Raw genomic sequence first — 22,325 nt, 5'->3', positions numbered from 1 at the left:
CATAAGGCACACTCAGGGGGCAGACTCAGTGAGCACCAAAGCCCCACTGGAGCAAGTCTTGCCCCAGAAGGGTGTCTCCAGCACAGAAGTTCTCCCACTGCAGACACAACTGATTCTCCCAGACAATTGGCCTAGAGGTCAATTCGTCCCAGTGATACCTACAACAATCAAGGCTTAACTACAACAAGACTGTGCACAAAGCCCACAAAGGGTTGCACCAAGAGTGTCCACCTCAGGTAATTGGGGAGGCTGAGCAACTGGGCCCTATAGGACACCTAGCACAGAAAGCCACTCTATCAACACAGGGAAGCATAAAAAAATGTGGAGACAAAGAAACAGGTCACAAATGACAGAAATGGAGGAAAGCAAACTACTGGATGTAGAGTTCAAAACCACACTTCTAAGGTTTTTCAAGAATTTTCTAGAAACCTCCGATAAATTTAGTGAGACCCTCAAGGTTATGAAAAAGGACCAACTAGAAATTAAGCATACACTGGCTGAAATAAAGAATATTATACAGAGTTCCAACAGCAGACTAGAGGATCGCAAGAATCAAGTCAAAGATTTGAAATATGAAGAAGCAAAAAACAAACAACTGGAAAAACAAAAAGAAAAAAGAATCCAAAAATGCGAAGATAGTGTAAGGAGCCTGTGGGACAGCTTCAAGCATACCAACATCTGAATTATAGGGGTGCCAGAAGAAGAGAGAGAGCAAGATATTGAAAACCTATTTGAAGAAATAATGTTGGAAAACTTCCCCTACCGGTGAAAGAAATAGACTTACAAGTCCAGGAAGCACAGAGAACCCCAACCAAAAGGAATCCAAAGAGGACTACACCAAGACACATCATAATTAAAATGCCAAGAGCAAAAGACAGAGAGAGAATCTTAAAAGCAGCAAGAGAAAAACAGTCAAGCCTACAAGGGAGTAACCATATGACTGTCCGCTGATTTCTCAACAGAAACTTTGCAGGCCAGAAGGGAGTGGCAAGAGATATTCAAAGTGATGAATAGCAAGAACCTACAATCAAGATTACTTTATCCAGCAAAGCTATCATTCAGAATTGAAGGTCAGATAAAGAGCTTCACAGATAAGAAAAAGCTAAAGGAGTTCATCACCACCAAACCAGTATTAAATGAAATGCTGAAAGGTTTCCTTTAAGAAGAGGAAGAAGAAGAAAAAGGTAAAGATACAAATTATGAACAGCAAATACACATCTGTCAACAAGTAAATCTAAAAATCAAGTGAATAAATAATCTGATGAAAAGAATAAACTGGTGAATATAATAGAATCAGGGGCATAGAAAGGGAGTGAACTGACTATTCTCGGGGGGGAAGGGGTGTGGAGGGTACAGGAAGAGACTGGACAAAAATCGTACACCTATGGATGAGGACAGTGATGGGGGGGTAAGGTGAGAGGGAGGGTGGGAACTGGGTGGAGGGGGAGAGGAACAATTGTAATAATCTGAGCAGTAAAGATTTAATTTTTTAAAAAAAAAAGAAGCAGAGGTAGTTCTGAAGTACAATTACTGTTACAATAAACAAGGCAAGAATATAGGCATTATCCTGACATTACTTTTTACAAATAACTTGTATTTTTTTCTAATTATTTGACATGGATTTGGAAAATAGAAGAATGTAAAAAGGAAAATATACATAATCTCTAATTCATCAAAGAAAGTCTATAATGGTTTTGGTTAATTCCTTTCAGGGAAGTATTATTCCCTCTTTTGTTTGTATATGTGCATGTGTATTTCATAGAGTTGAGATGATATGTATTTGTCTCTATAATTAGAAACTCTTAACATGATTTCATAATTTCTGTATTAAGAATGAAAACTAATTTTTTACCGCTTCCTGGTATTGGAAATTTTGATTGTTTGCTGTTTTTAAAATAGTTACAAAGATTTAACGTCTACATATTTGAAATGAAGTTTTTGACTTTCTACCATACTCACTGGCCAGAACTTCCAGAATAATGTTAAATAATAATGGTGATGTTGGCTATTTGTGATTTGTTCCTGATTATAAAGGCAAAAAAATTTGATGTTTCTTAAATATGATGACAACTGCTGATTTGAGTTGCTTAAAAGTCGTATTAAATAAGTCCTTTGAGTCCTAAGTTTTAAATATCAACAATGTAGAATTGAACATTACCATATGTCTTTCACTGCTATTGAAATGATTATGTCTCTACTAATTTGGTCTATGGATACATGATGCATTATATTAGTAGATTTCCTAATGTTTGTCCCCCTCCACAAGAATGAATACTACTATAGCATAGAGTAATAAACTTTCAATGAATTGTCAAAGTCAATTCCATATTGTTATTTTAGGATTTTAATATCTATGTTTATTGTTCTTGAGAGACAACTGGTGTGGCAGGGTTATTTAGAGATACACTCTGTTCTTCTCATTCTGGCCTATACAGGCGGGTTGCTGAAACTGGAGGCAGGGAACCTATTTATGCCTATTATTCATTCTTCTTTTTTCTTTACATCTTATCCCAACTGCAATAAGAGGGGGTTTTTCTTTTGTGGATCCATAATGTACTTTTCTTAACCTCTCTTAAAGCACTCATTATACTCTTTCTTTTATGAAAATTCTCTGTATATCTACCTTCAGTTCTTGTATGAGTTGTTTGTGTCTTATATTCAAGTTTTTCATCCCTCCCCCTTAGCCACTGAGTGTGGTCCTCCTAACCTCTCCTGTAAGGTCCCAGCAAAGCACTCAATGGCAGGTAGGGAAATGCACTTAGATGAGTAGTATCAACACTTTTAGATTGCCAAACCAGCCCTACAGTTAACGAAGGAGGAAAGCGAGGAAGTTAGAGGGATTCCAAAATTCGGTGGTTATGTTCTTCTCTGAGTCCAGAAGGCAGGAGTCAACTTCCAAAGTCTTAGGAGCAGACACAGCAGGGATGAGAGCCAAACCCTGAAACCAGCTCTCATCCACCTGCGCAGGTGGCTGCCCCATTTTTGAGTACATGCTTTTAAAACTAAGTACATTCATTATATTCCAATAATCTTTGAAAATCCTTCCAATACTCATCTCAAGGCATCACTTCAAAATGATATATTTCAATTGTCTGTTCTTTTCCAGGGGAAAGCTTGCAAAATTAAGAACCCTCCAGGGGGTTCCCTACTAGACTATAAACCACTTGAGGACAGGATTTAGATCTTAAGTATATTCTAGCTCTCACTGTACTAGGCATGTATTTTAAACGTAGCTAGTGTTTTTGGAATTAATTTACTCTTGTTTATTGCAGTGTAATGCCATTGAGTAGTATTCTTCACTTATTTGAAGACCAATAGCAACTCCAAAAGCCTATTGGCAAGCAAAGGTAGAATTACAACTAAAAGCTTAATGGAAATTAATGGAAGAAATTATGACAAAAGTAAAAGGGGGAGCATAAGCACACCATTCATACTAGAATCAAAATGAATGTTTGCCACCAGGGGAATAGTTCAGGTGATGACTCTTTGAAATACCTGGTCAGCTTTGCAGACAGGGAGTGGTTAGTGGATATTGTTGACTTTCTGCTTCTGTGCAGGTATTAGAATTTCTTTGAAGGCAAAGTGAAAGTTGTGTTTAATGATACCTTTCTCCTTTTCCTTAGGGTGTTAAATTCCACGCTGTTTGAAAGTTGGGAGATTGTTGGACCTTATCCTTCCTGGTGGGTTTTTAACCTACTGCTGTTGCTAATACAAGGCTTGAACTGCTTCTGGTCTTACTTGATCGTAAAAATAGCTTGCAAAGCTATTTCAAGAGGCAAGGTAAGTAAAATTCACCATTTCTAATATGTTCCGGATAATTACATTTCTTGGTTGCTCTGAATCAATGAGAACATTTATTTCAAATGTCATCAAAACTGATTTTTTTTTTCAAAATTTAGCATAACCTCCTAGAAACACAAACCAAATTTTTATTGCCTTCTGTTTAGTTCATTTTTTGAGTTGTAGCATTGCTGTACTGAAGATGATTGTCAGTGTTCTGCATTTATAATTTTAAATTTAATGATAATATTATTTGTTGTATTTTTTCTCTCCCTCTCTCTGTCTCCCTGGCCCTTTTCTGGTTGTACTTATGCTGAACAGAAATTGAATAACTTCTTTACTTTTCTGAGAAAGGTTGCTTGATGCAGTATGCCCATTTATGCCTTTTCCAATAAAACTTAGTTGAATCTCTTCGGTTAAAAAATGGACTCTCGAGGCTGATTTGAATGAAGCTTCTTGAGCCCCAACCCCTCTATGTAGAGCAGTGACTTTTCTAGAATGTTCTCTATGACATTTTCTTATGTTCGTTGTTTGTTCTCTTCCTTCTGCCACCCTGGAAGGCTGGGAAGTGGAACCCTTTACATGTAAGTTTCTCACAAGTCCCTCTCTGTCCTTGTCCTGGGTGCCACATTAGCAGGCCTGATGGAGGGGCACTCAGATGCTTTTGTTTCCATGCATATTGTTCTGTCTAAGCTGTTGGCACTGGCTGGAGGCTCTAACTGAGTATGGCTCCCAGCAGCTGCAAAGGGACCCTAGGAACAGCTCGGTTAATGCCCTTGTGTATGAGCTTGCATCCTGCTAAACTTTGCATGATCCCACAGAGAAGGAGAGGAATTTTTTTCATCAGTGATTAACATGTTGGTTAAAAAGCAGAAATAGACCAAAAGTGAAGTAGGAGAAAGAGAACTATGTTGGGGAGAGGAAACACGGTCCAGCCTGGAGTACTGAGTATTATTAGCTCCTTTGCCTGCTCTGCCCTGGGTCACAGAGCCCTTAACTAACCATCTTGTCCTCAGTGAGGAAAACAGAGCTGACCCTTCCATAGAGGGGCTCAGGACACCTGGTCCTGTGCTATGAAGCCAGGTCTTATTATAGAAATCCAAAATATTCTGATCAATACATTGTTTAGAAGTGAAAGTGGTGTTTTTTTCTCCCCCTCTGTGACCTCTTAGTCTTTAAAGTAAGTATGTATTTGTGTTTTTTAAAAAATGCTGTTCTCATTTGGATACGAATTAATTCCACATACACAATACTGTCAGTAGGATAACATTAACTGAAGATATAAGGATGCTGTGGACTAGATTACTTATGTCCGCACTGCATTGCTCTTTCCACCAGACGTTTTGTCTTCTCTCCAGCTTATTCCTTCACCTTTATGAAGAGACAATCATCAATTTTATTCCAGAGCTCAGGCTTCATAATATTTTAATTGCCATTACTGCTCACCTAGGACAGTAAGATTCATGGCTATAGGTTAATGACGCATTTATTTGTGGTTTCTTTTGAGACATTCTAAATTGTTCCTTTCTTTGATGGCAACATAACTATAGATTGTTCCCCCAAATGCAATTAAAAATAATCTTACTAATCATGCAAATGTAAATTAGTCACTCTCTGAAACTAGAGTTTTCTTTCCGATTAGCAGCTTAATTTATGGCTAATGGATTTCTAAATGTAGTGGAGCCCTACTATAGTGCTGTCTTTGTGACCCGTGTTTCTTTAAGTTAAAGTATCCTTATAATCTAGTTGTTTTGATGTTTCAGTATCTTAATCTTCTTGGAGATGGTCCTTGTGAGTTTTTAACCTCATCTCAAGAGGCATTAGAATGCGGTCCATTTTTACGCTATTTACTCAGTCATTCTGATCCCCTCCCACTAACGGAGGTGATGTTCTCTCAGTACCAATGGCTCTCCACTTAGAGGGGCACTCATCGTCTAGTACATTCTCAAAAGAGAAAGGTACCTTAAAGAGGCCACTGTGACACAGAAACCCATCTACACTCCTTGTTAACTCACTTTGTCACCCAATTGTATATCCAGGGTTCTCGAGTTGGGGAGTTATGGTGGCACAAAGGACGTGACGTGAAAAGTCCCCCAGTTAATTCTGATATACTTCCCAGGAGACCTAGCCAACCTCCCCAGTCCAGCTCCTAGAGAATTGCAGGTGACTAGACTAGGGAAGTTTCTATGAAGCCAGGCCACCAGGTCCCTATGGCCACCCCACTTAGAAAGTAAGTAAATGGTGCTATTACTCAAAGGTCTTAAGGCCTTTGGTGTAAAATGCTTACCATAATTTAGACTTACGGAGTAGGAGGTTCAAACTATTTTAATATTAAAAGGAGTAGAGTATTTCCTTAATTTCACCCTAAATTAAGTCCTTGCTAGACAGTCTGATTTTTTTTTCATTCTTTACGGTAATGTATAGATTTAAATCTGATATTTTATATGACCATCCTTATTACCTAATGAGACTGAATGGAGGATTGAAAAGCCCTGAAATAATGGGAACCAATTCATACTGATTCACTCAGTCAGTTTTCTTTGGGAAATATTTAAAACTAAACCTCACCCACCAGGTTCTCAAAATGCCTCCTACTGCCATTATGTATTATGTAGTATATAACACAAAATTTCTGTTAATTCTAGCAGACAGAAAAGAAATTAAATAATGAAACAATGCATTGCAAAGCCAAAGAAGAATGATGATTTGATTATCTGAATTAGCAAATAGCTCCATTAGTGTAGTTAATTGAGAGCTGACTTTAAATGATTCCCAAGGGTGATGGGATTCAAAGTATAAATTGACTCATTTGTACCAAATTTCCACACTGCCATTCCAGTGGTGGAGTAGGCCACTTTGCCAGTGAAAGTGGGACTCGAGGTCTAGTACAGTGATGGTGAACCTATGACACGGGTGTCAGAGGTGTCATGCGAACTCATTTTTTTGGTTGATTTTTCTTTGTTAAATGGCATTTAAATATATAAAATAAATATAAAAAATATAAGTCTTTGTTTTACTATGGTTGCAAAGATCAAAAAATTTCTATATGTGACACGGCACCAGAGTTAAGTTAGGGTTTTTCAAAATGCTGACACGCCGAGCTCAAAAGATTCGCCATCACTGGTCTAGTACATTCTCAAAATAGAAAGGTACCTTAAAGAGCCCGCTGTGATAGGGAAATCCACCTACATTCCTTGATAACTGGCTTTGTCACTCAAATTGTGTATCTCCAGTAAGGGGAGCTTATTACTATGGCAAAGTTTTTATCCCCTTTGATATTTTAACATTTGGATCTGTTGTCCTTCGGGTATAATGACTGCATGTGCTTCTGAGCATGCCATACTTGAATGATTCCTGAGGAGCTGGTCCCATTCACCTTCTTGTATTCCACAGGTGTCCAAGGATGATCGAAGTGATATTGAATCTAGCTCAGATGAGGAGGGCTCAGAAGAAACTCCAAGGAAGAAACCCCACACAGCAACCACCACCAATGGAACCAGCGGTACCAACGGGTATCTCCTGACCGGCCCTTGCTCCGTGGATGATTAATTACTCAAAACTACAAGTCCAGAACAGAGTGAACTATTTGTTCCTGGAAGTATTTAATAAGTTGCAAATACAGTTCCTTTCATAATATCTCAGCACCAGAAACAAAAATTAGGATTATCCAAGCATTTTGACTAGTGCACTGCCATTTGTCCCGTCTGTGAATGAAGAAGAATTACCATTCTCTATATGTAGGCATGCTGTATTTGTAATTGACACAAGGGAACAGTATTTGCATTTGTATTGTGTTAGAATATTATTTATTTTTTGTATTTGTTTATAAATCTGTGGACTAAAGGAGGTTTCCTCTTTCCTTTTACTCCCTGGGCTCATGACAATGAGGAAGATGCTCCATCTGCTTCGACCCCTTTCTACTGCTGCAGCCCCGTTTGCTAGGAGCACCTGCTTACCTTGTCTTAGGGCAAGCAAATCCCAGCGCAAGACTCGCCGGCCCTCCACATAGGTTTGCTTTCTTTGTGTCAGTGCCTGGTCTCAGCGACCATTCCCCCAGCATTTAGTGTAAACAGGACAGGGTTTTTAATTGTCACTCTTCCTGGTCATTTAGCAGTTTAAATGAAAGAGCATCATCATTGGAGGGCTTTTTAAAAATTGTTTTGTATTAGATGGCTTTGGAGTAGACTTCATCTCTTGTGTGCACAGCCAAGATTTCTTCGGTGAGTGTGGTAGCTAGTTGGGGATTCACGTTGTAGGTTACAGAGATCTTTTTATTCTGTTATGAGGTCAGAGCCCTGGCTCTGGAGGAAGACATGGCCGAAGGTCACAGTCACAGAGAAATCACTCTCAGTCTCTGGAATTAGTCTCATGATCTGAGAATAGCATAGAGAGAGCAGCTGATCATAACCAGATTCTACCATTGCCCCTGTGTCATGTCATGCAAAAGAGAAATTGAGCATATTTTGGAGCAGAAAAAAGAGAGTTTCAAGAGTTGGCAAGGGTCACTTCTGGTGCAAAGCACTTTATTGCATCTGCTTTCAAAGAAAGTGCCGTATCTAGTATTTGAATTTGAAGTTTTATTTTTTTCTGAGCAAAATAAAGCCAATGGGAGAAAGACTCTTTAGCCTTCGTCTTTCCTCCCTAACATAACTCAGAACGACTTGCCTGTTACTTGAGGAGCATTGCACTTTCATTTGCTTCTTTAAAGATTTGTTCATGTTATAGGCATTTTTACTCAAATGAAAGTATTGCCAGAAAAACAAAAATTCGACTGGGCAATGATGATATTGGCAATGAGAAAGACTACTGAAAAATAAATTTCCATAGTCTCCTACATGGCAGTGTTATTTATGTGTAGATAAGAAAACCATACACACAAACCAAAGATTTTATCTCCTTCCTTCCAACTTGTAGTAAGGGAATAAAAAGGTATCATAAATACCTGTTTTATAAATAAAAAAGACCATCATGTAAAACGAGAGTTGAAAAGCACAGTGCAGTGACATAAATATGTGAATCAGGCATAGTGCGGACAACAGCAAAATACTAGCAAGTGCATGCGCTGCTCAGAGCCATTCACTTCCATTTTTTGAAAATATGACAAATAAAGCTTTGTGCTCATAATTTATAATCTATAGTTAAAAGAATGCTTACAAACAAAAACCACACTGTAATATTAAATCTTTCCCCACCTTGTTACAAACTAGTATGTTTCTTGTTTGCTCCATAGTAATAACTGCAGAGGCTTGGAAATATGCCTGTTTATCGAAACACCATGCAACTGATCTTCATGTAAAACCTTATTGTTCACAAAACAAGGAGATGCTTAGGAGTGTAATTTGGGGATGGTTTGATTTTATAAGACCAATATAAAATGTCAAAAAGTACTTCTGAACATCTGCTAAGATGCAGATAAATAAAAAGTAACAGCAAGCATGTTAGGGCTGAAAATTTTTGAGAAGGTGAAAATCTATGCTCTTAAAAACTAAAATATGGCAGAGAAGAGTGGATTGTAGCTTGCTTTAGTGTGCAGAGCAAGTCCTCTCCGTGGGTGAAATAAACCAGAGAACCAGTGTGTTCAAATTGGGATTATCTGACACTCTTTAGCACAAAAGAACAATTTCAAAAGACAGCTTATACATTATTAAGGAAGAGTTGCATACAATGAAGTAAGTTGAGTCTGTCCTTAGCAAAGACAAACCTAAACAATCTTTTGTTTTTCCCAAAAGCCACTTAGGGGGAGGACTGGGAATACTTAGAGCCTCTCTGACTGATGGCATCAATTTAACCAAGTCCTTAATAGAGCTACAGATTTTCATTTCATTTTACATTTTAGGGCAAAGAGTTCTTTTTGACTAATCAAAATGGTGTTTGTAGGCCTCTTGAGGTGAAGAACAATATATCTCTGTCTACTGTTCTCCCATGGTGGCCTGATAAGGCTGAGAGAGAAAAATATCCTCTACCTGTGCCAGGCCATAGTTCTGGAAGTGTATTTTGTAAATTCAACTGTAGGTTAGTGAGAGTGTTTTTTCCATTAATTAGCTTAGCCAATGTTGATATCTCCTTCCTCCTGGTCACATTCAAACTTTCCCAGGATACTAAGGGTATGTATGTAGGAAGGACTCTAGAAAAAAATATACTTTATTCTCTAATGTTATATAGCTCTTCTAGATCTCTTAGTGGGGGAAAAAGTAGAAAATTGAGTAGAATTTTGGCCATGGGTCAGTAAATGATATCAATGTGTGATCTATGTATGTATATGTATGTTTCTTCAAAAATGTGATAAAACCAAAATATCACTTATTCATCCTTATCCATATTCTTTTCATAAAAACCATTCACTATGTACAATAGAAACTTCCTGCCTCTTCCTGTTCATGCTACACACACAGCTGAGAGTCATCGAATCTTTTCAGTCTCTCGGCCTCAGAGCTAAATATTGCAGATTCTAGATCGTAGAGGGCCTACAGTCAGCAAATATGCCAAGTACAGTTCTCATTCCTAAAGTGAGCCCTGTGAGTGTTGAGAATAAGGGTATAGCTATCAGTATTTGGGGTTATTAAACTATGTTAGAAAAAACTGTGTATGATTGCTGCTTCTTCCCAGGATTTTATTACAGTAAAATCTAACTCCTGCTAGGCTGCTAGGTAATGGTGTTCTGAGGTACCATGAGATAATGAAACACACCTGACAAAGGTAAACTGGGAAGAAAGGTTGATTCTCCAAAGAAAGCAAGCAGTTGGGTAAGAGAAATGACTAGTGAAATAAGATTAGATCACCTTTAGCCAAATGGTGATTGAACCTCTAAATCTCCAGTTCTATTGCCAAACTTTCCATATATTAGAGCTTGAATTTGAGCAAATTAAATACTTTCACCTTAGACAGAAGTAAAAAATGAGATTTTTATTTCAACATACCTGAGTCTTTGCAAGAGCTCTTCATAAAAGAACGTTATGGATACCTGTCTTGATTGTTCCCAATCTATTCATGATTTTTTGTTGATAGTTATTTTTATTCCTTTCTTGGAAATGTTAATACCAAAGTTGCCTGAATATTTGAGTATTTTTCTTAATTTGAAGTATAAAAAGTATACAGAATAAATCCAAAGGTGTTAAAAGGTTCTGTTTATCAGTATGTGTGATGATGTCATTATGTCCAGAGAGGTTCAAGAAATCCGTTAAGGAAAAAAAAAAGGTTATATGTTTACATTTCATGTGCTATTTGAGTTCTTAAGATTCCAATTAGCTTACTTTTTTTTTCTTTGTCTCTGGCTGATTCCTGCTTTGTTGATAAATAATAATGGCCCTGAAATGTTTCTAACATTCAAATAAAAAAAAATCAGATCAAAGTCAGCCTGATGATAAAGTGATGACAGGGCACTTTCAGTCTCTAAGTAACTTGTGTAGAAAGAAAATGCGGTTAGCTCTAGTTACTGCATTTGCTGTCTAGCATTCTATCCATGGAAGAATACTGTCAATAATCATAAAGAGTTCTTAAAGTCATGCAAAATGCAGCAGGATATGTTTTTAATGAAGAGATTGTTGGCCCCAGAGTCAATTTAAGTTTCTCTTGGTAAAATGAAATTATGCCATTCTCAAATTACCTAATAGCAATTAGCATCGGTTCACACTGTGGCCACATTTTAGTTCTTCAGTCATAATCCAGAAGAGAGTCCTCTGGTTTGCCTCTGTGTGCAGGGTCCCCTTCTCTCCCCTAGGGGGCGCCCAGTAAATGCTGAGGAGGCCTGTCCACTTGCCCACTCTAGGCCTTTGGAACTTTTCTAATATATACTCAGAGGGCGCATTCCTGGTGCTGGCTTTCATGAAGAAAATTATATTAAAGAACATAAAACATCATAAGTAACTGCTGTTAAGATCTGCAAACTCCCAAAAGAGAACCATAGTTATTTCCAGGTATTTCGAACTTGAGTTCAACCTGAAGCCTTTGAAAAGAACACATTACTGAATGGCCACAAACTAAGACCTCATCAGATCAAAGAAATAAAAAAATCTCTGCAGCCAGATGGCATATTGTATTGTGTCTCCACAAAAGCAGGCATTCTCAAGATTGCGCAGGAAATGATGGGGGGACCTATTAGCCTAACATCTGTGTTTATCTCATTCACTCACATTCCTTTCAGCCTCCTGGGACTCTTGATAAAAGGACGCCAAAATATTGTCACTTTTCTGCTGTCAATTTCCCATAGCCTTTGGATCCGTTGTACCCCACTTCCTTTTCTGCCTGATGCCATTTTTCTTAAAAAGTGTTGTGTCCACATAAGCCTGTTTCCCTGAACACAGGTCCATGAAAGGTTGGCTTTCTATGTTGGTGTATTCTGCATGGCCTGGATACCAACAGCAACAGCTGTTGGTATGATTTCTATGTTAAGTGTGTGTGTGTGGGGGGGGGGGGGGGCGGGGGCGGGGGAGAGAATAGATTTTCTAGAGATAATTTTGGGGAATCTACAGTAATGTTTTAAACTGTCATTGTAAAACTGCCCTTTAAAAATGAGGAGTTTTTCAAGATTAGTTGCCAAAGAGAAATCAGCTCTACAATAGCAACAGTAATGTGATGATTCTGGAACTTTAACTTAAAGCTTCATTAATTTAAACATGGAACACACCGTCCAAGTTTGATTCCCAAAAGTTTTATAATGCTGCTAGCTCATGACTCCCATCAGCTCTTTGTTTGCCCACATTATCAGTGACCTCAATAGCCATTTGTTGTCATGCAAGGGGGAGGTGGTTAGTTTTTGGATTTGATTTTTTTTCGACTTGCAGTGAGAAATAGGGTAGGTGACAAAACCTTACTTTTTTTGTAAGACAATTCAGTGCTTGAGCATCTGTCAGAAGTGAAATGGTGTACTGTTAGCCAATTAGAATTACTTTATGTACTGTTGTTGTGCTGATTTTTATATGGAAATATAATTATTCATTGTTGTTCTCTGGACACAATTGTTATTATGAGGATCATTTTACTTTGGAAACACTTTCATAATAAAGATAAGCATTAAGAGTGCAGTGTAAGTGCCCTTTTCCGTACGCACCACCAGCTTGAGTTGGTGGCATGCCTCACCTTCCTGGGCAAGACTTATTTCCGGGCTTACATCACCCTACTGGTTTCTCGCAGGCTCCTCAAATTCCAATAATCACTATGATGACTGAGCGAGAGTGTTATATGTTACATATATGTTATGTTGTCGAGAGTTTAGCTGAGCTACTCCCCGGTATGGCTACCTTAGCATCTATTTTGTTTGGCCAAGTGACCTGCAGGGACCTGAAATTGACACCCTCATGCCCATGCATGCCCTGGATAGCAGCCCTTAGGGTGACAAGCAAATGTAAGTTCCTGATCAACCTCCCCAACAGCCCTTGGTGATCAACAGTCTCCCCTGCCTCCCAGCACCTGTATGCCTACGCACCCTAGATGAGACCCCTGCGGGGCTTACCAAAACCCTGCTCTCTGGTTTGAATTGACTAATCTGGCTTAGCCCAGGAACCCCAAAGCACTCCACTCACGGACCCTAATAAAGGTATGTGACCCCTGGTCTTGTCTCACTCTGTCTGCACCTGCCTTTTCCTTCCCAGGTGGCCTCTTGAGGCATGCCATGTACTTCCCCCAGGACCAGTGAATAATAAACGTCTGTATTGCAATTTCTTTTGTGATCTGTTGTTGAACCTCAGTTCACGCTGTGTTCCACTTAACCGATGTTCATTTAACAAAATCATGACATATATATATATATATATATATATATATATATATATATATATAACATATAGTATCTCTTTGAAAATTAAGCTATAAGAACTCAATGTTAAATATTATGTAGTACTTCATTCTGGAAAAATATGATTTTTAGAGATAATCTGTTCAGATATATCAGACTCGGCTGATTTTCAAAACTATAAAGAGGCACTTAGGACTACCAACTCAAAGGATAACACACACAACTGCCCCGCTTGGTGTATGTCCAGCACACGCCATACAAGCTTGGCTGACATGTCTTCTCTGGGCCCCTGCCCCACTTTGTTAGGCCTTCTCTCCCTCCTCATCTTTCCTCTGTCACTTTGTCTTCCCCAGCTGCCTCCTCCTTCTCTAGCTTATGTCATCTAGTATCTCAAAAGCCATGAAAATAGCACTGACATTCCACCAGACATACCACCACCACCACCAGTGTTATGAAAAATAAAGCAGACTCCCCATGGAAAGCCTTATAAATATTTAACCACCCCAACAACAATCTGATTCCAAGCATGAGTTGTTCTAATAAACTGCCAACATTTCTCTGAGGCATAAAAAGATAGACACTAAGCAAATGCACCACTCTGGGAAGCCATGGACTCTTCTGCTTCTGTAAGCACAGCACAGTCTGACTCCACAAGCATCTTCCCAGACGCCACAGTGCAGCTCCGCTTCTCTCTAGGCCCCCTTCCTTGCTGCTGGGCCACCTCCAATGTCGGCCCATGTTATTTCTGCCCGAATTCTGCTCCCACGAACCCTGCACTTGCTTCGCCAGGAGCAGTGGCAACAGTGCAACAACAGTGAGAGCTGGCCGAACAACCATGCTGGGTGGGGGGAGGGGACCAGATCTACTGGGACACAGGTGGTCCCTCAAAACCACCACAGTGATTGCGGCCTGAGCACCACACCTTTGGTTATCCCCAAAGCTGCTGCAGCACAAGGACACAAAAGTTGTATCATTCCTAAACATTGAAGTCAAGAAATTATATAAAACCTCTATCAGTCAGAGTCCGGGCAGGAAACAGAAAGCACTGTCGGAAGGTTGAGTTGAAAAAACTTCAGTAAAAGGACTACTTTATGAAGCCTGGGTAGGATTATAAGATCAAACACAGGAAAGTAAGGCACCCAGAGTCCAGCAAACATGGGAAGCCATTGCCACCCATGGCTCTAACCCAGGGGTGGGCAAACTTTTTGACTCGAGGGCCACAATGGGTTCTTAAACTGGACTGGAGGGCCGGAACAAAAGCATGGATGGAGTGTTTGTGTGAACTAATATAAATTCAAAGTAAACATCATTACATAAAAGGGTACGGTCTTTTTTTTTTTTTAGTTTTATTCATTTCAAACGGGCCGGATCCGGCCCGCGGGCTGTAGGTTGCCCACGGCTGCTCTAACCAGAGGCCAGGAGAGAAGGCAGCATGGAGGAGAGGACACCCTGTGGGCGCTATACACCTGGGTGAGGGGAATACCCTGACATCTCTTTCTGCTTTCTCATGCCTCCCATTGGCTGAACTGAGAAAGCTGCCAGGTGTCAGGGGTCAGGCCCACGTGCAGAGCAGAGAGAGCTGCCTGGAGCAAACAGAATAAGCAGCAGAAGATGGGTGGTATTCCAGGAGCTTCACCAGAGCATCGCAATAAATGTTTGTTGCTGGTAGAAGTTGTTTTTAGCCATTAGTGTTCCTTCTGCTAAGAAGCAAGATAGCATGAGGATGCACTTCATCTCTAACTCTTTGTGAGCTCAGCATTTCCCTGTCGTGGGTGCCAGTTTCTCTCGCTGGTGCTGAGGGGTGTCGTGGCAGGCTCAGTAAGGGAAACCACCTATCCTACTAGCTTCCCAGACCTGGGCATGAAGGGCATCAGGGGAGGAAGATGAAGGACTGGGACTAGAGAAGTGTCTACAAATAAACCAAGAGGAACTGAGAGGAGAAGGCTTGATGATCTGGAGACTTAATGAACAGAATTGTAAAAAATGGGGCAAGAAGGTCTAAGCTCCAGCACTTGTGACTAAGTTTTGAAGCAGTTTCTTAGGCAAGAAGTTTTCTTTTTCAACTTAATGAACAATGAAAATATTTACATAGTCAAAAATAACTTAAGCAACAAAGGTTTGGGTCCCTGACTGTACCATTCAATCAGTTAAAAATATAAAGAGCCTACTAGGTGCTGAGGATTGTTATAGGCACTGAGGATAGAAGGGTGAATAAGACATATGGTTCCTGCTTTCATGGAACTTACACTCGAGTGAAGGAAAGAACAAAACAAAGAAACAAGGAGAAATAGTTTTCTAGGGCCACCATAACAACATACCACAGACTGGGTGACTTAAACAACAGAAATGAATTTACTCCAGGTCTAGAGACCACAAGTCCAAGGTTAAGCGGTCGGCAGGTTGGTTTCTTGAGTCCTGTCTCCTTGACTTGCCTTCTCAAATGTCTTCACATGATCTTTTCTCTGCATATCTGTCTGTGTCCTAATCTCTTTTGTTAAGGACAGCAGTGTTATTGGGTTAGGGCCCACCCTCAGGGCCTCATTTTACCTTAATCATGTCTTTTTATTTTTAAACACTGATAAAATTTTCATTACATTAATGTTTCCCAAAAAAAGGACAAGACAAAGTTTCAAGGGTATCATAATTTGGCAAAAAGCAAAAATTCTCCATTTTCTGCAATAAACACTAATTTATATGTACAATTTATTTCTGGGTCTTTTAGGGGTCTGCACATAGAATTCATAAATGGGAAAGGTACCTTAATCACCTGTTTTAAAATTGTTTTATTTATTGGGATGACATTAGTTAGTAAAATTATATAGGTTTCAAGTACATTTCTATGATACATCATCTGTATATTGCATTGCTAGCTCACCACCCAAAGTCGCATCTCATTCTGTTACCATATATTTGACCCCTTTTACACTTTACCACCTCCCCCTTAATCATCTGTTTAAGAGCCTTATCTTCAAGTAACAGTCACCTCCTGGGGAACGAGAGGTTAGGACTTCAACATGAATTTGGGGGACACAATTCAGCCCTCAATTCAAGGTAATTTCACATGGTGACAAAGGATAAAATTAATGAAGAAACAAGGTGGTTGCAGGGTAACTGCTAGGACTCTTCAGACTGGACGGTCACAGACACGTCCCAGACAGGTGATTTGGACTAAGAACTGACAAGAGCAGCTCGGGGAGGATCTTGGGTGGTTGCCGGTCACTGGGAATGTGAAACACTAAGGCTCCTTGCTTGGAAGTTCAAGAAGCAGCCAGAGGCCAATGTGGGTGAAGGAAAGTAAACAGTAGGAGAGTGCAGGTGATGACATTCAAAAGGTAGGGAGGGACAGATCATAGAGGGCCTGTATCCCACCGGTGAGTTTTAGAGCATGAGTAATGGAAAACTGTCAGGGATTTAAGCAGGGGATAGCATCATTTGATTGGTTGTCATCTTTAGAAAGAAGATAAAGAACATGGGCTAACTAATGTCCATCCTAGCTATGACTGAAAAAAATAACCAACTTGGAGTGGGTCATCAGTGACCACAGGGGTGGTAGGCTATCACATGACAAGGCAGGATGATGGGTACATGGCTATTGGAAGAAATAAAGGACTAAGTATTACTGAGGATTCAACCCACAGACAACAATGTAAGTCAGGATAGAGAATGAGAAGTAGCAGGTTTTGCTGTGATGATGCTGAGACCAGGGACAGGACAAGCCTCTAAGTTCCTTCAAGGAAAGTAACTTGAAAAAATATGACAAATTGGCAATTATCAGTCAGAGGAGAACCTTAGCGAGAAAGGCAAACTTCCTGGCTGAATACAGTTCATTTTATTGTTACTGTTAGCACCTCTTTCTGTGTAGCTCATAGGCATCTATCTCAAGGACTGTGAATTGATGGATGATTGCAATTTCCAAAGCACCTCTCTGGAGGAGGTGAGCATCCAACAACAATAATACTTGCTTTGTAGGTTGCATAACTTCGGGTTGCATCTGAGTGAGCCTGCCTGGTTTAGCATAGCACTACCCAGCACGAGGAAGGTGAAATGAAAAGGAGAAGAACCCTTAGGGCTTTCCTACTAGGTACGAGTCACTGTGCTAAGTGCAGAATTGTCTCAATCAAGCCATCCCCTAAAAGAGTGATGCAACTCTACTCTCTTTATTGACAACAGTGTTGTTCTGTAAAGTTACCATGAACCATCGCTCCAAGAAAAAATACAGGGTTAAGTTCCCATGAGCCTTTGGACACTTTTTCATTTACTAATCAATACATAACCCTGTTTATATATGCTTTTGTTTAAAGACACTTTATTTAACATATATTGTAAATGAATTAACATTGAACTCACAGACAACAGCACTAGAACACATGCCTGAACAAAGCTTGATTGAGCTGATTCTTAAGTTTCCTGAAATATTGCAAGATGTTATTAAATGGCCATTACTAAACATTATATACTTACGATTTAAAATTATATTTAAAAATGTAATACTCAAAAACATCTCTTCCTAATTATTTTCCCACATTTCATTATCTGTACTTTTGAGGTATTTATACCTATTGTATTTGCGGGGATGAGAATACTATATAATGGTGACTACTGTGCATTTCTTCCCAACTCTGTTCAGTGACATTACACTGGTAGCTTGAAATCTGACATGGTGGGAGTATTTACTTTTGGAAATTGACAAAAACTGCAAATCAAGGTTTTGTTTGTTTGTTGAAAGAGCCAGTTGCTAAACATATAACAGAACACCACAGTCACCCATAACCTATTGATACAGAAACTACGGCTCAAAGAAGTAATTTACCCAGCCAGCAAGCAATAGAGTTGAAATTTGACCCTAGACCTGAGTGATTTCAAAACTTATATATATCTTCCTGTTATATTATGCTTCTTCCAATGTTTGCACTTGTTTCTGAAGATTTAGGCTACCCATATTTCTAATGCATTTGAATTCTCCAATGGTTTTCTTTCCTTATCTACCTCCTTTAACTTTTCCTCCAGATCTTATATTTTCACTCCTGTAGTTTTTATCCTATTTTTCCTCTTTTCAACATCAGATTGCTTAGTGCTATAAGCCATATCAGTTGCCCTTCATAGGGAAGACCCTCAATAAATCTAATACATTAATGATTGATTCTGTTTTCCAAGTTCACTACATCATTCCCCACCTAACCCTCTGGGAGCTTGCAAGGACACAGTTTTAAAAGGAATCAACTCAAGCAATTCAATAATTAAATACATTGCAGACTAGAATGATGGAAGATATATGGGTAGTGGAACTAGTAATTGAGAGGTTTGGGTTTTAAGAATAGGCTGAAAATCTCAGAGGAAAATTTTCTTATGAGTGGGTAAGGGATGGTATGCTACCGAGTGAGGAAGTCACAGGAAAGGAAATGGCAATTACCAGCCCTAGTTTTTGAGTCACAGCAGTTAATTACATTCACCAGGATTAAGCTCTCTGCTCCTGTTAGTTTCGCTGACCCAGGAAACTAGTAAGGATTCTCCAGTAAGCTAGTAATGTATAGGATGCCAGGCCATTTGGAGCCATATCACCAAAAATGAGTTCAAAAGGATCTTTAGAGTTTTTAAGAGTAATTAGTGTCTGTTTTCTTCTCTCAGTTGAGGGAACTAAATGGTTCGTAGAAAAGAGCCCATACTAACATTTATATCATTTCATTTCTTAGTTATATCACTTACAAGTCATTTCTAAGAATGTATAAAACAGTTGATACTCTGCTAGCTAAAAACTGAGAATCACAATGATAATTAATTCAATAAAATGTACATCAAAATTAAGTCAAGATATGTACTGAGCACCAATTCTCTATGAGATTTTTTTTTTTAAATATATTTTATTGATTTTTTACAGAGAGGAAGGGAGAGAGATAGAGATAGAGAGTTAGAAACATCGATGAGAGAGAAACATCGATCAGCTGCCTCCTGCACATCTCCTACTGGGGATGTGCCCGCAACCTAGGTACATGCCCTTGACCGGAATCAAACCTGGGACCTTTCAGTCCGCAGGCCGATGCTCTATCCACTGAGCCAAACTGGTTTTGGCTCTCTATGAGATATTATGTTAGGCACTGTAAGAGACAGAAATAAGTGAAAGGCAAAGCTGCTGAATTAAATGGGTTTTCAGTCTAGTTAGAGAGGCAGGGAACAGCTGTGGTTATTTTAATGGGTCAAGGTAGCTCTAAAAGAAAATATGATTGTTCTGTTATGCAGATCAAACTTAGTGATAAAGGTAAAAGGTTTCTGAAAACAGTAATTACTCCACAAATATAAGACATTGTTATTATCATCATATATATATTGTTAGGATAGTGATTACTAGAAAAGTTCAGAAAAGAGAGAGATTACTTGAGGATCAGGTGAGAAATGATTTCAAGGAGAAAGTCAAGAAGATTGGTTAGGATTTGGACACGTCAAGTGGGAAGAGAAAGGGCATTTCAGAGAAAGAGCATAGTGCAGCGGTTCTCAACTTGTGGGTCGCGATCCCTTTGGCTGTACAACAACCCTTTCACAGGGGTCGCCTAAGACCATCCTGCATGTCAGATATTTACATTACGATTCATAACAGTAGCAACACTACAGTTATGAAGTAGCAATGAAAATAATTTTATGGTTGGGTCACACCATGAGGAACTGTATTTAAAGGGCCAGAAGGTTGAGAACCACTGGCATAGTGTGACTCAGTGAGTAAGCCCCTTAGCAGCCTCCCTGGCTGTTGGTGGCCTGACCCTTATCACCTCCCACTCCATGCTCATCTCTCTCCATGGCCTTTCTCAATCCTGCTCTCAAGTCTACGGTCTCAGAATGGACCAGGCCATGTTATGTCTCCAGTACCTATCCATGCTGCTCACTCTGCCTCCAAGGCCTTTCCCTCTTCTCCATCTAGCTAATTCTTGTTTGACCTTCAAGACTAACATAAGAATCACCTCCTCCTGGAAAGCTTCCGTCTCTTAGAATGTAGTGTTCTTCTTAGAGAAAAAAAAGTACATCCATTTCACTCCATCAGAGTACTTAACACACTCCTCCTCCACTTGATTGTAAGCATCTTAAGGGCAAAGACCTTGCCTTTTTATAACTGGAATAGAGGCCTGGTGCACGACATTTGTGCACTGGGGGCGGGGGGTTCCCCTCAGCCCAGCCTGCACCCTCTCACAATCTGGGACCACTTGGGGGATGTCCGCCTGCCAGCTTAGGCAGACATCCCTCTCACAGTCTGGGGCTCTTGCAGTCCAGGACCCCTCGCTCCTTACTGCCCACCTGCAGCGGAGGTGGGAGAGGCTCCCGCCATCACCACTGTGCTCACCAGCCATGAACCCAGCTTCTGGCTGAGTGGCGCTCCCCCTGTGGGAGCATACTGACCACTAGGGGGCAACTCCTCCATTGAGTGTCTGTCCCCTGGTGGTCAGTGCATGTCATAGTGACTGGTTGTTCTGCCATTCGGTTGATTTGCATACTAGGGTTTTATTATGTAAGAGGAGGATTGTTAGCTACCACATTGGCTGCATAGTAGGCACTCAATAAATGCTTGCAGAATGAATGTTTTTATTTACATAAATAGGAGAAATAGGAGCTTCAAGAAGATGAATAAGTTTTGAGGAATATGAAAGAGGAAAATGAGCTGATTTTTACATTTTGAAACTGAGCTAAAGAGAGTCCATTCATGTAGAAATGTCTACCAAAAATTGTAAAGATGGGACTAAAACTAGGTACCATTGTCATTTCTTTCTTTTTCAGATAAGGAGACAGGTGCACAAAGAGAATAAGAACCTTGCTATGGTCTCAGAGCCAGAAAGCAGTTATGCAGATAACTTAATCTGAGCTCTGAGTCATTTCTCTGTTTCCTACTAAAGCAAACCTTGGGAAATTCCCACATTAGAGGGATACAAGGATGAAGATACGCCAGCAAAGAACACACTGATAAAGATAGGAAGAAATACAATGATGTTAATGACAATGATGACCTTCCCTTCTGCCTCTTTCTCTCTTCCTTTCCTTCTTTTCTCTTGCTGAATTCTTCAATCACAAAGCCTTTAAATGGGACAGAGCAGGGCATCTGTCAGTGCCAAGTGAGGGAGTCCTTGTTGCCCAAAGTGGGGTAATGGAGGCCAAGTGGGGTTGTGAAGGCATCTGCAGAGGACAACACAGCATGGAGAATCAGGATGGGGCAAAGAGCATGTCCACGCCAGGGGGCCGGCATGAGGTATGGCCTGAGCTGGGTGATGAGGGCATCTCTGCAGAGGAGCAGCCTGGCGAGGGAGGCTGGGGCATGGAAAATCAGAGTGGCTGCAGGGGAAACTGCTTACATGTAGGGGATGATTAAATATGTAAATTTGAAAGCCAGTTTCTCACTGTTAGAAAAGGGAGTTACAAATATGGAGGAAGAGAAAACTGAATGAATTTAGAAGTATTTAGTTAAACTTATAGGTATCCATGTAAACTATGATTTTCAATATATAGATAGATATCAAAATATAGATGTGAGTGTCTATCTGCATATGTGAGTGTTTTTATGCACCTCAGGGCCTACAACCAGTGACTCCCTAATGAGAGCATATAGTGCCCCAGATCCTGGTTTCTAAATCCATTTTCCACTGAAATGAGCCAGGGCTCTTTGAGAAAGTGGCTGATTCAGGGCTGAGGCAGGAAAGCACAGGCTGGGATGGAACATCTTGTTGGACAGAAAGCAAGAAAGGGCTCAAAATTGATGGGAAAATGGTGTAAGGACACAGAGCAAAGTTGAAGGGACTCTCTCAGGTCAAATGTAAGATATTTTGTGCACCAAAATTACATTATG

General features: G+C 39.9%; 1 protein-coding gene across 2 annotated transcripts in view; it reads left to right on the top strand.

The window, feature by feature from the left end:
• CERS6 (ceramide synthase 6) overlaps nucleotides 1-8,972 on the top strand; it is a 260,066-nt gene extending 251,094 nt beyond the window's left edge. Inside the window, exons 9-11 of one of the 2 annotated variants that reach the window (XM_081096277.1) lie at nucleotides 3,624-3,780; nucleotides 4,341-4,364; nucleotides 7,174-8,972. In XM_081096277.1, coding sequence (XP_080952403.1) covers nucleotides 3,624-3,780; nucleotides 4,341-4,364; nucleotides 7,174-7,329 — 337 coding nt within the window. In that variant the 3' untranslated portion in view covers nucleotides 7,330-8,972. The remainder of the gene's footprint in view (nucleotides 1-3,623; nucleotides 3,781-4,340; nucleotides 4,365-7,173) is intronic. The other variant, XM_081096278.1, reaches the window with a different exon arrangement.
• Nucleotides 8,973-22,325: the final 13,353 nt, after the last annotated feature.

This window comes from Myotis nattereri (genome assembly GCF_964212035.1).
Source record: "Myotis nattereri genome assembly, chromosome: 7".
Classification (NCBI taxonomy): Eukaryota; Metazoa; Chordata; class Mammalia; order Chiroptera; family Vespertilionidae; genus Myotis; species Myotis nattereri.
This window is presented reverse-complemented; position numbering and strand designations above follow the sequence as displayed.